The 15075-nt window shown below is 43.6% G+C and overlaps 1 protein-coding gene across 2 annotated transcripts in view; it reads right to left on the bottom strand.

Moving 5' to 3' along the window:
- CPNE2 (copine 2) overlaps positions 1–15075 on the bottom strand; it is a 106687-nt gene that overhangs the window by 77298 nt on the left and 14314 nt on the right. For both annotated transcript variants that reach the window (XM_088135889.1, XM_088135888.1), the window contains exon 2: positions 5977–6173. In XM_088135889.1, the coding sequence (XP_087992015.1) occupies positions 5977–6144 (168 nt within the window). In that variant the 5' untranslated portion in view covers positions 6145–6173. The remainder of the gene's footprint in view (positions 1–5976; positions 6174–15075) is intronic.

Genomic DNA, 15075 nt, shown 5'->3' on the forward strand with positions numbered 1-15075 from the left:
ACCCTCAGAGGACCCCAGGTGGGCATGGAAGGACCCTTTTCCAACCATCTTGAAGATATCAGGATGAAAAAGTTAAGCCTCAAAAATTCCTCATTTATACTGGTTTTCATCCCAGGGCCTGCCTTTTACAAGTAGTCTGTGTTTTTGGAAGGAAGGGCAGTGAACAATTAAAGTGCTTTGCACCAATACAAGTTGAAAGGAGAGAGGTTAGAAAGCAGGGAAACCATGTCAGACCAAGTCTTTCTAGGGCTGAGAGAGAGGGACCGGCCCAAGGCCACCTAGCTGGCTTCATGCCTAAGGCAGGACTAGAAGTCACCGTCTCCATTTTTCCAGCCTGGCACCTTTTACCACTACACCAAACCAGCTCTCCTATTTGAATTACAGGTAGTCCTTGTTTAGCGACCACAATTGGGATCAACAACTCGGTTGTTAAGTGAAGTGGTCCCTAAGTGAAACTGAGACTGGGCTTATGATCTTCCTTCAGCTTTCCTTTGCTTTGTAGACCTGCAAAGGTCATAAATGCAAGAACTGGTTGTAAAGTTACTTTTTTATCACTGTCATAACTGCAAACAGACGGTAAAGGAGGCAGTCACTAAATGAGGACTACCTGTAGTCTTGATTCCTGATGAGTATTTGTACTTTCTTCACAACATTTTTTGGAATTGGTTTGTCCTAGTCTTTTTCTTCCTAGGGCTGTGAGTAAGGGACTGGGTCAAGGTCACCCAAATGAGTCAAAAACATTATACTTGTTCATTTATTTATTGAGGAAAGTGATCCAAAACTACATATATGTGTGCACATTGACTCGTTTAATTGGGTTCTCTTTCTCTAGTTTTAGGATCTGTGTGGAGAACAGATCACATGTTCGGTCATATTTATGCAGAAATATTGAAAATTCAAAAGGGTTCACAAACTTTTAAGCACCACCGTATGCCTATGCACTTTGTCCTAAGGATAGCTCCTATAACTTGGGTTTGGAAAGTCACCCCACTTTTGGGGGTCTCCGCAGGTGCTTTAAAATTTGATTAGAATTAACTGACAAAAGGTGATGTTTTTCCACCTTTATCTCCCACCTAGAAATTGCAAGGGCTAGGGTGCATATAACTCATCTCCCCTACACAAAACAATTTGCAGAACCAGCCCCAGTGGGCGCAGTGCTGGAAACACGTTTTAGTTCTGCAGAACTCTTCATCAGGCATTACATGACAAGAAGCAGAAGAATGGGAAGGAGCAGAAACTCCAGACTCAGCCAAGAGAGCCCGACTCAGCCACGTGGTACTGGAATCTATAAGCACTGACTGAAAGCAGTCAACGTTAAGTGTTTTTGAAGTTGATTCACTCCCAGTCTTCAGAGACAAAGAACACTTTGGCAAAGAGTGCCAATCAAGACTGTGTCAACAAAATCTAACTTTCCCGACTCCTTCCTTGGATAGATGTACAACTCAGCTACTTCCTGCCCACGGGTATATCCATCGGCCTCCCACCAGAACAAAGTTGCTACCAGATTTCCAAAATTGCTGAAAGTAGCAATACACTCGGGTGCAAGAAACTAGGGTCCATAAAAAAAAAAAAAAAATTGATATTCACAAAGAAATCCCAACAGCTTGCAAATATCAGCTGTAAGCTGCTGGGCAGTACAGCTCATCTTCTCTCTGAATATATTAACATTGAAAAGAATGAATGTCTTCCATTCTGAATTATGGGAGAACGTCCATCCGGTTTTGTGCCATTTTTGTCAAAGGAAAGCAGTAGGAACATCTGCTTTGAGAACATACAGATTATTCAACAAAGCCCTTCTTCACATAGCTGGTAATAATTAATTTCCACATTCACAACATGACAACGACGCCAAACTTAAAATGGCCATTAAGAAGAGAAGTCTTCTGAGCAGGTACAACTGGTGGTACCATCAGACAAAGTTATCTATTATCCTAAATGTGACTGGTGCTCCACAAAAGCTTAAGGAGTAATCAGTGTATTAGCCTTAAGCCACTACAGGACTCTTCAAGGATTTGTAGCCTCTTCACAAAAGATGATGGTTAGCTGTTTCTATCATCAGAAGCAAGGCATCTTTGAGTTCCAAGTGTTGGAGATCACTTAACCCAGTGTTTCTCAACCTTGGCAACTTGAAGATGTGTGGACTTCAACTCCCAGAACCCCCTAGCCAGCAAGGCTGACTGGGGAGTTCTGGGAGTTGAAGTCCACACATCTTCAAGTTGCCAAGGTTGAGAAACACTGATCTAGCTAATATCTTTCTTGCAACCTCTTGGTTCTGTTGGATGAAGAAGAAAAGTATGCAGCACTCTGATCTCCCAAAACTGCTTGGGCGGCAAACAGAGCATCTGTCTCAACACCTTAAATCAGTGGCATCTTTTCCCAAGATGGCAACGGGTGCTACATCCGGCCCCCAAGCACCTTCTGGAGACCGGATCCAAACCATGGCACAACCGTAATACAGAACGTTGGACCGAGACCCAGCAGCTTGCTGAGGTCCTCACTGTTGCTATATTGGTCCTCAAGGTACTTTCCAAACAACCAATCTTCTTCGTGTCAGAAAGCCCTGGACTGGGAGACAGCTTGTTTTAGGATTCTCTTTCTGACCTGCAAGATGATATTTGTTCACTTGGCTTGATTTTGGCCTCTCTTCACAAAACTCTACCTGCCCATCTCTGGATGTCCCTGTTGGAAGCCAAATCAAGCAGCTACTTCCAACTGAACGGTCTGCTCTTTTGGTTAGGCGCCTCCGTGCTTCGGTTCCTCTTTGCCTTGGTGGCTTCAGTTCCTTGTCCTCGGCCTTTAGCTCCCCTGCCTGTTAAAGGCTGTTCTCGGTGGTTTTGTTCCCTTCTTTGTTCCCTGAGCCTTTGGAAAGCTGCCCTGGCTTTGTGAAACTGCGCTGACTTCGGAGAGCCTTCAGAAAGGCAGCACAGCTTTCCGTGTAGGAAAAGTTCGCCGGAGAAGCTGGGTCCGAAAAGGAGACAGCAAAGACAGCAAGGCGCTTCTGCTTCGGCCACGGCGGCTGGGCACAAAAGGCGAAAGGTCGGTGCAGGGAACGGGGAGAGAAGGCAACAGGGCAAACAAATGCTTCCTGGGGCAGCTGTCGTGCGGCTTCGCACAGCTGGGCTGGGGCAGCTGCAGCTTCATGCTGTGCTGCAGGTCAGGGGCTTCTTGCAGCCCCACAGCCGTGCGATTCTGGGGCTGCTTGCTGCCCCACAAGGCAGGGTGCAGTGCTGCCAAAAGGGCAGAAATGGGGGGGAGATAGGCGGGTGGGGGGAGTTGGAGACAGTCCCTTACCTTACTGAGGCTCCCCTTACTGGAGGGACCAGGCCCAGAAGGGTTTGGATTGGGGTGGGTCCTCGACTAATGACCATCAGAATTCGCTTAACGACTGCAGCGGGGACTGCCACTAAGCGATGTGGGCATGTGATGTCTCGCTTTACGACCCATTGCTTAGCAATGGAAATTCTGGTCCCACTTGTGGTCGCAAGTTGAGGACTACTTCTATTTTACCAAATCTGAGAACTATCAAATGTCAGTCAGAGTTCAGACATTACAATAACTCAATTTTTTTTAGAATTCTGCTGCCAGCAAGTATTCTCAGCTTATAATTCCACCTTCTTAAGAAAGGAACAAGCCAGCAGGTGGCCTTGTCAGGATGTAACGCTACGCAAACTCTGGAGGGGAGATTCCTGGTTTGTTTTGGCATCTTCTCCTGACAAGAAGGGCCAACTAGGAGCAGCCACCGAGCAAGCATTGGTGTGTTTGCTCAGGCATAACGTGTTGCTTTGTGGAGGAAACAACTTCTTCCTCAAAAACTCTTTCATAGTTAGTCAACTAGAAAAGACTCACGAAAGATTATTTTTGTGCAATGAGACCATTACGTGCACAAAGATGGAAAGACTCTGAAATGCCCACAATGGAGGAACGGTTGGGGAAGATGACAATTAGAGATGGCAAAATTGACTTGTTTGATTAGGGAGAAGTGAGAGCTGGACCATAAAGAAGGCGGAGCGCCGAAGAATTGATGCCTTTGAACTGTGGTGCTGGAGAAGACTCTTGAGAGTCCCCTGGACTGCTAGGAGGTCAAACCAGTCAATCTTAAAGGAAATCAACCCTGATTGCTCATTGGAAGGATCGATAATGAAGCTCAAGCTCAGATACTTTGGTCACCTAATGCGAAGAGAGGACTCTTTGGAAAAGACCCTGATGCTGGGAAAGATTGAAGGCAAAAGGAGAAGAGGACGGCAGAGGATGAGATGGTTAGATAGCATCACTGAAGCAATGAGCATGAAACTGAGCAAACTCAGGGAGGCAGTGAAGGACCGGAAGGCCTGGCGCAGTATGGTTCATGGGGTCACGGAGAGTCGGATACGACTTAACGACTAAACAACAACAATAAGTACATTTGTTAGTGACTGGAAACCCTGTGTGGACTTTTTGCTGAAAATGGGAAAAAAATGAACTTATGATTTATGGATCTGATGATCAGAAAGGATAAAATGTGGGAAGAAGGGAATTATGATTCCCTCATCTGTCCTTAAAGAGGGAGGACAGATAATAAATTTATTTGTAGCTGCTGTAAAGAAGATCGGAAACCACTTCTTTATACTTTTTTCTTTTTTTCTTTTTCTTTCTTGATCTATTCACCATTTTTCTTTACTTTTTTTCTCTTTCTTAGATTTGTACTGCTTTTATTATTGTGTAACAGTCGTCAATAAAAATTGATTTAAAAATCCCTCTTTAATAGTTTGGAAAAAACCCTCTTTCTCCAGAAGAGCTCATTTTAGTAAGCTGCCTGTCCTGTTCCAAAGTTTCTGTGCCCATTTCAGCCACTTCTTCGCCTGTTTGTAGGAGTCAGATCTCTACAAATAAGCCAGCGGGTCACGATACGGTCTCTCCTCAGACAGAAATGAGGCCAGGAATAGAGCAGTGCCCCTCGACCTGGCCATGATCATAAACAAGGCACAACGAGCATCTGTTAGAAGAGACCTTGGGTGACCTATGCGCATATTAGAACAATAAGTTTTGCTACGCCTAAAACACATGACTTTTGCCACTTAACTTCATTTTCTGAAATCATTTTCTGGGTCCATACAAAGCCCTTAATTCTAAACGAATTCAGTGAGCTCTGTTCAAGCAACATGTTATGCCACAAAAAACAAACCAAGGTTAAAGCTAAACAAGCTTACCGGGTTGTGTGAATGCAACCACTCATCCTTTGACTGAATACTTAAGCGTATTGTCAGAACTGAGCTGAAGGCGGCAACTGTGTGCCTCTTTTAGACCTCTCTTTTCAAGACTACAGTAATTGTACCCAGTTCCCCCATCTCACCTCACTGGGCCCCCTCCTCAGATGAATACAGTACACACAATGTTAATACACACCTACAACAGAATGAGCTTTATTTCTCTTCCACTCAGATCCACAAATCCTATTTTAGAACTGACCTATTAAGGACTTCTCTTAATTAGCAATGTACTGAAGTCTTGAGAAAGATGAAGAGAAGATTAAATTTTGGATCTGATCAAAGTCCTATACAGTCCAGGATTCTGTTTCTAGAAAAAACCAACAAATATCTACTGTGTAAAGACCACAAGCAAGAAGTTTTTCTTAACACTTAGCTGGATGGGGCCTTCTTTAGCTTAACACTTTTAGTCTGTGCCCTGTCTTCCGGACAAGAGCCACAGGTGTCAACCTTCTTCTGTTTGACATCCCTTTAGGTACCTGAAGAAGGACACCAGAGCTGTAGGACACCAGAAGACAAAGGCATTTTGTGTTCACTGGACACGATCAAAAAAAGCAAAATCTGTCTACCCCCCTGGAAAAGAAGGAATCACCTAGATAGGACTTTGCCTCAGCTCTCCACATCTCTAGACTCAGCTCCAGTGCTGACCCATTTGGTGATGGCATCACCTACCTGTAAGAATTAAGACTTTCAGCACAAGTTAGAAAGAGCTGGGCAATTCTTTGGGTCTTACCTCTGTCCATTTGCCATTGATTTCCATAAATAAGACACAAAAAGGATCTGATTTAGAGGTCACATCTCTATCCAAAAGATTTTGACCACACACGGACAGTTCAACTCTGCAAACACAATCCTGGGTTCCCCCCGGCACAGAAGGGGTGGGGCTGATTGTGTAGGCCATTGGATCAGGCAGAAGCAGCTCTTGACAATCTGCAGGAGAGAAAGAGGGATGTTAGCAAAAAGGGATGGAAGTAAAAGAAGTAAAATAAGCTCACTTACTCACTACTTTCTGATATTTGCCTCCTCCCTTCCAAGTATTATCTTACTTGGCCTTTGGACCATTCTCCTCTGTAATAAATTATCTGAAATACCTACATCTTTTGAAGAACAAGATCTTCAAACCAGAGGAGGATGAACTTCTGTCATCCATGGATGGAGCTAGATGTTTGGGGGTTTCTTAGCCTCCAGTCATCAAATATTATTACTCAGTTAGTTTTCTACATTTTACCTAATACCAAAGTGGGCAACCTACAGCTGCAGTTCTGTGTCCTGATTTTTTTTCTTTCTCCCCAAACCATTTCACCTCTCACACAGGTAGTAGAAGAATTTTTAAGAAATGGAAAGCTTTTTTATGAACTTGAGATCTATTGCCACGTGCCTAATGACCAAACAAGAGACTTTTTAGTATACACAAGGAGACTCCAAGTACTGTTATATTGTTCTTTATCCCTTATTTCCCCCCGGGATCTTATTCCCTGCTGAGAAGTATGGATGTCTTTTCTACCAGTTTATGGTCACATTCATTTCTAGTGTCAAAGTGGATAACAACGAGGGAATTTAGGAAGAAGAGTGACCATCATCACCCTCCAGCGTCTGCCATCCAGGATAGCTATCTCATTCTACCTAATGGCAGTTCTGCAAGGAAGGACGTGCTCCAAACAATGGTTGAGCGATCTGGACAGGTTACCAGTCCAAAGGCTGAAGCCAGCCTGTTTTCTGGAGTATACCTCTATCTCCAGACTGAAGACATCTTCTCAGAACTGCCATGCCCTCCAGCTTAAAATCATAAACAACTCTTTTATATTCAACAGGCCACCCTTGACTCCATACGGCTGAACCTTAAAAACCAATATACATTTCTTTCTTGTTCACAAGCAGCCTGAGCATCCATAAAAAGGCAAGTTTTCACAAAGAGTAGCTGCTGACTGCTACAATCTTCATCCTATTAAAGCTCAACCGTTTATCCCAGCTCTCCACTCTCAGGTCTGCTACATCTTCATCATTCTGCCCACTGAGGTGAAATAATCCAATAAGGCAGAACCTCCTTGGCTAGTCACAGGATAGATTTAAGAGTACTGAAATTTCAGCATTTATGTTCTCCTTAGCTATATTATCCCCAGTATTCAGAATTATTCCAGTCACCAAGAATTAAGGATCTTTCATATACTAGGGTAACCATTGTCCTACATCGGAAGGATAAAACTAGCTTTGATGTGCGGACCTTTTTTGACAAAGGATCAGTGATGAAGATTTTTGAGCAATTTGGTCAAATTTTATAGAGTTGCTTTGTTAGTTGCCTGGTTGTTAAGTTTGCAGCACTAGGAAGGTGTGATCTTAGAGGATGGTGTGATGCAATTAACTTTACCCCCATTGTGATGTTATTTTTTTTAGTGGCTTGCCATAGGAACTAATTGCACAATCTTACACATCTCCAATTATTTCTGCCCACCTGGTATGTTAGGAGAGAACAAGTACGCACGTTTCAGGTCCCTGTTGGACTGAGGAAGGGGGCCTTCTCTGTCATGGCTTCTGCCCTATGGAACAGCCTCCCCCCAGAGATACGGACAGCACCCACTCTCCTGGGGTTCTGGAAAGCCTTACAACCTGGTTCTGGTCCTAGGCCTGGGGATCATGTTAGTGGGGCCCTATCATGGTTTATTGTTACTGTTAATGGCTGTTTTTTGTCTGGGCTGTCCATTTCATTTTACTGGTTATAAATGTTTTAATGGCTTATTTAGATACTTTCAACATCAGCCGCCCAGAGTCTACTGAAGTAGACAATGTTGGAGAAAAATCTTCAAGAGGGAACTTCTGAATTTCCATCCCATTTGTGACTTACAAGTTTTCTCTCCCTTGTCAAGATGAGGTCCGTTTTGTCTACTCAAGCAGGAGCCTAGAGTAATTCAACCTCCAAACCCTTTATGATGGATTTGCAAAGCCAGGTCAAGCACGCATGGATGTGTTCAGCAACACTCCATGGGCAAGACCCCACCACCCAGGAAACAGGGTGTATTTATAATCAAACAACAAGGAAATGCACAATTATCAATATGGTTTGTTACAAATTAATTATTAAAAGACAACATTTAAAATAGCCTTGAATTGCTGTGCTGTACCTGCTAAAGGTACCTGCTCAATGTCCCAACATAGCTTCAACAGATGAATTTCCTTCTGAAGCCTAACCACAAGAGAAACTGTTCTTACACACCTACTTGCTTCTAGTGCTTGCTAGATATTTGCTGCTACAGTTTAAACTCTGACTACGCCCAGGAGCTCCACGCTAAAACATTTATTAATATTCAAATTGCTTCATTTCTTCCACAGTGGCCATAACAAATTTAAATTAATCATCATCATTATCTTTACTCAAAAGCAAGCCCCGTCATATTCAGGAGGTCTTGTTCACCAATAAGTGTATTTATGACTACAGTCTTAAGATCACGGCATCTGAGTTTGAAAAAATTCACAGTGCCAAGGGCTCATCTGGACCTTTGGAATCCAACTCCACATTTTTCCATGTGGAAGGGCATTTTGGTTTTGTTAAGAAGCAAACGCTAACTTGAAAGTTAAAGTTACATAATGGAAAATGTGTTGATGTCACCGACCACACACTTAACCCTTATCCACTTCCCCCCAAGGGAGATAAACCTAGAAGGCTGTGTTTTCACAGGCTCATTAAAGACTAAAATTCCAGACGGGTATGAAGTTACTTCTACCTAGCCTTAAAAAAAATTAAATTACACTTTCCATGCAACTAAACCTTAAAATAAGCAGGCTTATTCTATTTATATCACCTTGTTTCTTTTTCCACACCAAAGACAAATTCAGAAACAGCTGTGTTGGCACAAGCTCTTATCTTTCAGAGGGGCAGAAAGGGTGGTTTAGGTTTACAGGCAAATCCGTGTGCGTGTGTGTACGGAGTGTACACGGGTGTATGAACTGCTTCTGCCCCAACCACCTGCCTTCCAGATGTGCTGGCCTGCAACGCCCATCACCCCCAGCATGCAACCATCTTGCATGTATTAAAGCTTGGCAGCTGCATTTTCACAACATGCTAAACTGCCTTAGTTTTAATCTGAGTTTTCTTTATTCTGACAGCTTAGCATGCTGTGCAAATACAGCCACGTTGGCCACTTTATGGTCCTGTGCAATTTACAACACCAGAAAATGGGTTAATCCAATAACCAGGTTAAACTTGTTGAAAGAACCCAACCTCTGAATCCGCAGATGTCCTGAAACACCATGCTTGGTGTAGCCAAGATGGAAACCTAGTTACTCTTTGTAAATCAAGGGCAGTCTTCCCCTGACCACAAACTATGCTTTGATATGCATGTGCAATTCACATAAAAAGTAGGCAGAGCTTCAATACACTGTTGCAGGCACCATCTTGATTTTTTCAACCATACCTTGTGGACACACCAGCCATGTTCTTGGAAAGGTGGTGTACATGTACTACTAGAACCCTTTCTGCAGCCCCAGAAGTAAGTGGGAGCAAACTATTCTAGCTTGGGAGACTTTAAGAGGCCAAACAGATGCCATAACCCTTATAGAGGTTTGAGATACTCATTTAACTTAGTATTTTAACATATACAGTTGAAGCGTAACTCCCACTGGTGAGAAAGCCACTGGTGAGAAAGTATGAACCAAGTCTTAGTCTGATGAGCAAATAACAACATGTAAGGAATCTTGCCTCCTACCCCAAGGTAACATAGGTGGTAGTGGGGCAGGGAACAGAAGTCCAAGTATTGCAGACAATTTGACCTGGCTGGGAGAAGAACGTCTTCCATCATCTCACCTATCAGCCCATATTTGCCTAAGATGATCTACAACGTGCCCCAAGAGTTCCTGCCAAACTTGAACACAACTCCCATCATTTCTACCCCATGAATACTTCCTCAAATGAATGAAGACTGGAGATCAGTATTTTGAAGGCCCCATGTTACACAACCAAACACGCCCAGAGAATTTTTGTTTCCTTGACAGATTCTTGAAAACCATTTAACTCATCACAGGAGCCTGAGAAATAATGATAAAACAGTGGTTTTTCGAGCCCTGAGTCATCCAACAATTATGTATTCCACAACACAAACAACTTTTATTCATAAAACACCTTCTCCCCACCAGGGTGTGTTCCAACCGCAATCTGAATAAACAAGTGAACATTCACAACAGTTCCAAATGAATTGTGTGGATCACAGCAACTCAGGCTAATCCCCACATTCCAACTTTGGTGGCAACTCCAGCAGATGCTCCATGTGCCCCAAACATTGGCATATGCATCAACTTACTTCTAGTTATTTGATGGAGGTCATGTATAGTTGATGTCCAGAAAACAGAGTTTTGGTGGCAGCTTAATCTGTTTGTGCCTTGCAGCAAAAACAGGAAGAATTATGCTTATTCCCTAGCCAGAGAGTTGGGTGAGAAATCCAGAAAGACAAGCAAAGTTTCTTGTGCTGGCTTACTGCTCCCATGGCAAGGAGAATATATGGACTGTGGTTGGATAATCAAGTTACTGCTCCCCAGGGTGAACTTTGATTCTGATGAGCTGGTAAAAGATGATCAAGGTTGACCATGTCAAACACAGAGTCGCTGTCTTGGCAGGATACCCTACCACCACGAAGGAAGTAGATTCCATCTGCCATTTTTTTTCCTGAACTATTTGGAAAAACAAAAGCAAAATCTATGTTGATCCAATTGAAGTTGGTACCTTGGCAGACAGATTGAAGAAGCCTGAGCTGCTCCCACCTTTTCCTGTCCTTGTTTCACTCCCTCTCAGGTGGTCAGAGAGGGGAGGGGAGGGGAGGGGGGAAGGGAAGGGAAGGGAAGGGAAGGGAAGGGAAGGGAAGGGAAGGGAAGGGAAGGGAAGGGAAGAGAAGAGAAGAGAAGAGAAGAGAAGAGAAGAGAAGAGAAGAGAAGAGAAGAGAAGAGAAGAGAAGAGAAGAGAAGAGCAATGGAGTGCCCGGAGCAGCCTCATTTTCACAAAGCCACTCCAAGAATGTGTCTCTCTGCAGGCATTAGGCAGAGGGAGTTAATTCTATTAAAACCCTCTTCTAAAACAACCTTTGTATGTGATCTGCCCTATACAACTTGGATTAAAGTTAACTGTATCTAATTCCGCTACCTAACTGGGTTAGTGGGATGCAGAAGAAGACTTTGCATTTATTATCTGCTTGATAGTAACTGTTCACAGTATCAACTGCCAGCATCTTAAGTCTAACTACAAAATCAGAGATTGCAGAATATGCCCCAGGCCTTCTGGACATAACTGGGCCTTTGCAGCTGCTGCTAAAATCTCCACCTGCTGTGTGGCTCTCTGCTGTCAAGGCTGACTTAGAGGATGTGCTAAGAAGGGAAGCTGAAACAGCCAACGTGGCAGCCCTGCGAGGTAGTCCAAAGAAGAAGCACAACCAGGAATACCAGCTCTGTCTTATTCTAAGGTTACAGTAACAGAATCTTGCAAGAGTGAAAGTATTTCTCCCTTACTCTCTTTTTACTCCTCGGAAAACTAGGGAGGGTCCCTTCTGAAACGCTTCCCGCGCCCTCCCTCCTTCTGTGGGCTGAGATCTCTTTTACCTGCTGGTTGTCCAGTCTGCAGCTCTCCCTCCTGTCCCCCAAGGTCATTCCCACATACCATTACAAGTAGTGCTCGTTTAGGTACTGCCTTGTTTAGTGACCATTCACAATTACGACAGTGATGAAAAAGTAACCTTGCGACCAATCCTTGCATTTACAACCTTTGCAGGTCTGTAAAGCAAAGGAAAGCTGAAGTCAGATCATATTGATCATATTGTTTTTAATTGTTTTTAACTGTTTTAATGAATAAATTATATTGATTGCTTAGTTTTGTTTTCAACTGGGTACACCACCCAGAGTCACATGCAAGTGAGATGGGCGGCTATATAAATTAAATAAATAAACACAGTCATGGTTTCACTTAACGACTGCGTTGCTTAACAACAGAGTTGCTGGTCCCAATTGAGGTCACTGAACAAGGATTCTTTGTACATAATGCCACCGGGTATGAACAGGTCCAGGGCCACTTCATGCCTAAATTACATGAGACCACTATCTATTCTAATTTTCCTACATGCATATGTACATACACACCTGCCGTACCTGCTTGGGCAGGGGTGTCAGCAGAGTATGTCAAAAAAGTCAAGATGGTAGCCTCAACAGTGCAATCGAAGCTCCACCCCTTTTTATGCATGACTCACATAAAAAGGGCGGAGCTTCAATCACACTGTCATGGCTACCATCCTGGCCTTTCTGACCACAACCTGCAGACACCCCTTCGTTCGGGGTATGGGACATTATACAAAAGGCAGAAAATAAGAGATAGAAAGCTGGATAAATTAAAGGCATGACATAAGAAAAAAGGAAACCTAGCTCAATCTCTTTTTCACCAGTGTTTTTCAGATTTGACAACTTTAAGATGGGTGGACTTCAACTCCCAGAATTCCCCAGCCAGCATGGTTGGACTTCCAGAATTCCCCAGCTAATGTTTAAACCAGGGGCAGATAGAAGCAGATCAGAATCCATGTTTGATTTGCCAAAGGGTGGCAAGGTTGTGTGACTCCTGGTCCCTGAACCCATTTAAACTTAAAACATTAAAAAGAAGCCCAGCTTTGGGTGAATCAACACCCGCTTTAGGGTATGTATGTATGTATGTATGTATGTATGTATGTATGTATGTATTTATTTATTTATTGCCCCAGTCCAATAAAATACAGGCACAAAATTTAAAATGCAGAAAAACCAATCCTGAAACAATGAATAAGGAAAAGAGGGTATCAACCAGCTTCTGTTCCTGGACACCGGGCACCTTTTCTGGTGGATGCCCAAGTTAGGTCGTGCAGAAGGAAAACTGATGTAAGGCTGAGTGCTTTTGACCAGGACTTTATGTAATTCAGTAGGCAAATTTCAGAGCTGCATCAGGATCCCTGATCTACCGTCATTCAGAAGCAGCTTTCCATCTGCTCGTCACCTAAGGCTGTAGCTCAAAAGTTGCAATAGGATAATTGGCTTCACTCCCGCTGCCAGATTTATTTATTTTTTGCATTTAGTTCAGCCTTCCTCAATCTAATCCCTCGAGTGATATTGGAATTTAGCACCCATACAGTCTAGCCAGCACAATCATTTATGCAAATGAAATGAAATGCGTTTAAAGGGCACCAGTTGGAGAAAGCTGATTTAGCTCCTTCATCGTTTAAGGTGGCCTTAGGGTCCTAATGGAAATCAGAGCCACCTGCAAAGCTTTAAATCTGCCCACATCTTAAGGATCATCATCTTTCACATAAGCTGCTCCTCATTTAGGGGGCTAGTCTGGGTCTTACAATTCCCCAGTCCAGCTTTGTTGTTGAGATGGGTAACAAAATGGCATAGACCAGATGAATCAATGCAGGATATTCAGGACGTTCAGAATAACTTAAGAACCATTGTATATTCATCAGCCCTTCAAGGTAAGCCAGGTCAGGAAACAGACACCACAAGAACTATAGACCCTCATCTGAAACTCTACTTTATTGTTCTAGGGCAGCGCTTCTTAACCACCCAGCTTGCTGGCTGGGGAATTTGGGACTTGAAGTCCATAAATCTTAGAATTACTGAGGCTGAGAAACTTTGTTTTAGGGTATAATAACACAGTCTTGAAAGTCTGACCGAGTTTCTCTCCCCTTCTCTCTTATACCAAATCTTGAGGTTCTACCTCATCCCCTCCTGTCTTTACGGGCTAAGCTGGTATATGCATAATGGCTGTTGCATACCATTCTCAAACCATCTCCATACTCCTTTACCACGTTCAGGCCAAAGGTTCATCTAGTCCAACATTCTGACCCTACGAAGACCAAGGAGATATAGAACACCCACATCATCCATCAAAACCACAACTCCAACATCCTTCACCACTGGCCCTGCTGGCTTGAAACGGCTAGAAGATGTAAATCAACACCATGTGGACGGCCAGAGGTTCCCACTTCAGGCCTGCAGGAAGCCTATAAGCTGTGAGAGCTGTCCAGTGCTTTGGGGATGCAAGGTCATCAGATCCTGAACACAGCCTCTGTCTGCAACATCTTAAAGCAGATGCATCTTTTTTCTTCAGGGTCAGGCAGCATCAATAGAGGCACATAACCCCTACACAATACTGGCAAAAGGCAGAAATCCTTCAAGGTGTTACAGGCAGGGGTACCTGAGAGCTCTTGCTTGCCCCAAAGCACCTGAATCCAAGCACTACACAGCCCTATGAACTATTTCCCCGTAATAATACCATTAGGGGGCTGTCTCCAATTTTTATTGATTTATTTATTGAGGTGCCTTTGGGCTAGTCTTGACTCCTGGCTACTACACAGACAAGTCTGTGCAGTTTTCTTGGCAAGATTTTGGAAGTGGTTTGCCCTTGCATCCTTCGTAGGGCTGAGAGAGAGGGATTGGCCTAAGGTCCCCCAGGCAGGACTAGAACTCACGGTCTCCCAGTTTCTAGTCTAGTGCCTTTAACCACTACACCAGCTGGCTCTCTCCCCAATTATAATCAATGGAATAATTCATTGGCCTTTTTGTTCTTGATCTTCCAGAGCTTTTTAAGAGGCTTCTGTTATGGAAAGACCTGGAGGAAGAGACTGGCTTTTGGGGTGGGGAGGGCTGTATTCTCTTGTATTATTGGTGGGAAGGAAGGAAGAGAATGGAAGAGGTTGCCTGTTTTATTCTCCCAGCTTTCTGCTGTTAAATTTTTATTTCTTCTTACATTTTAGATTCCATAAACTCATCTGCTTTGTTCTTCCCTCACCCCAGAAACGAACCCCGTTAGAACAGAAAGAGGTGCTAATCAGCCTGACTCTCC

Source organism: Python bivittatus, unplaced genomic scaffold (assembly GCF_059951505.1).
Source record: "Python bivittatus isolate LINGU-HERP-01145 unplaced genomic scaffold, Pbiv_v1 ctg000190_np1212, whole genome shotgun sequence".
In the NCBI taxonomy this organism is placed as follows: domain Eukaryota; kingdom Metazoa; phylum Chordata; class Lepidosauria; order Squamata; family Pythonidae; genus Python; species Python bivittatus.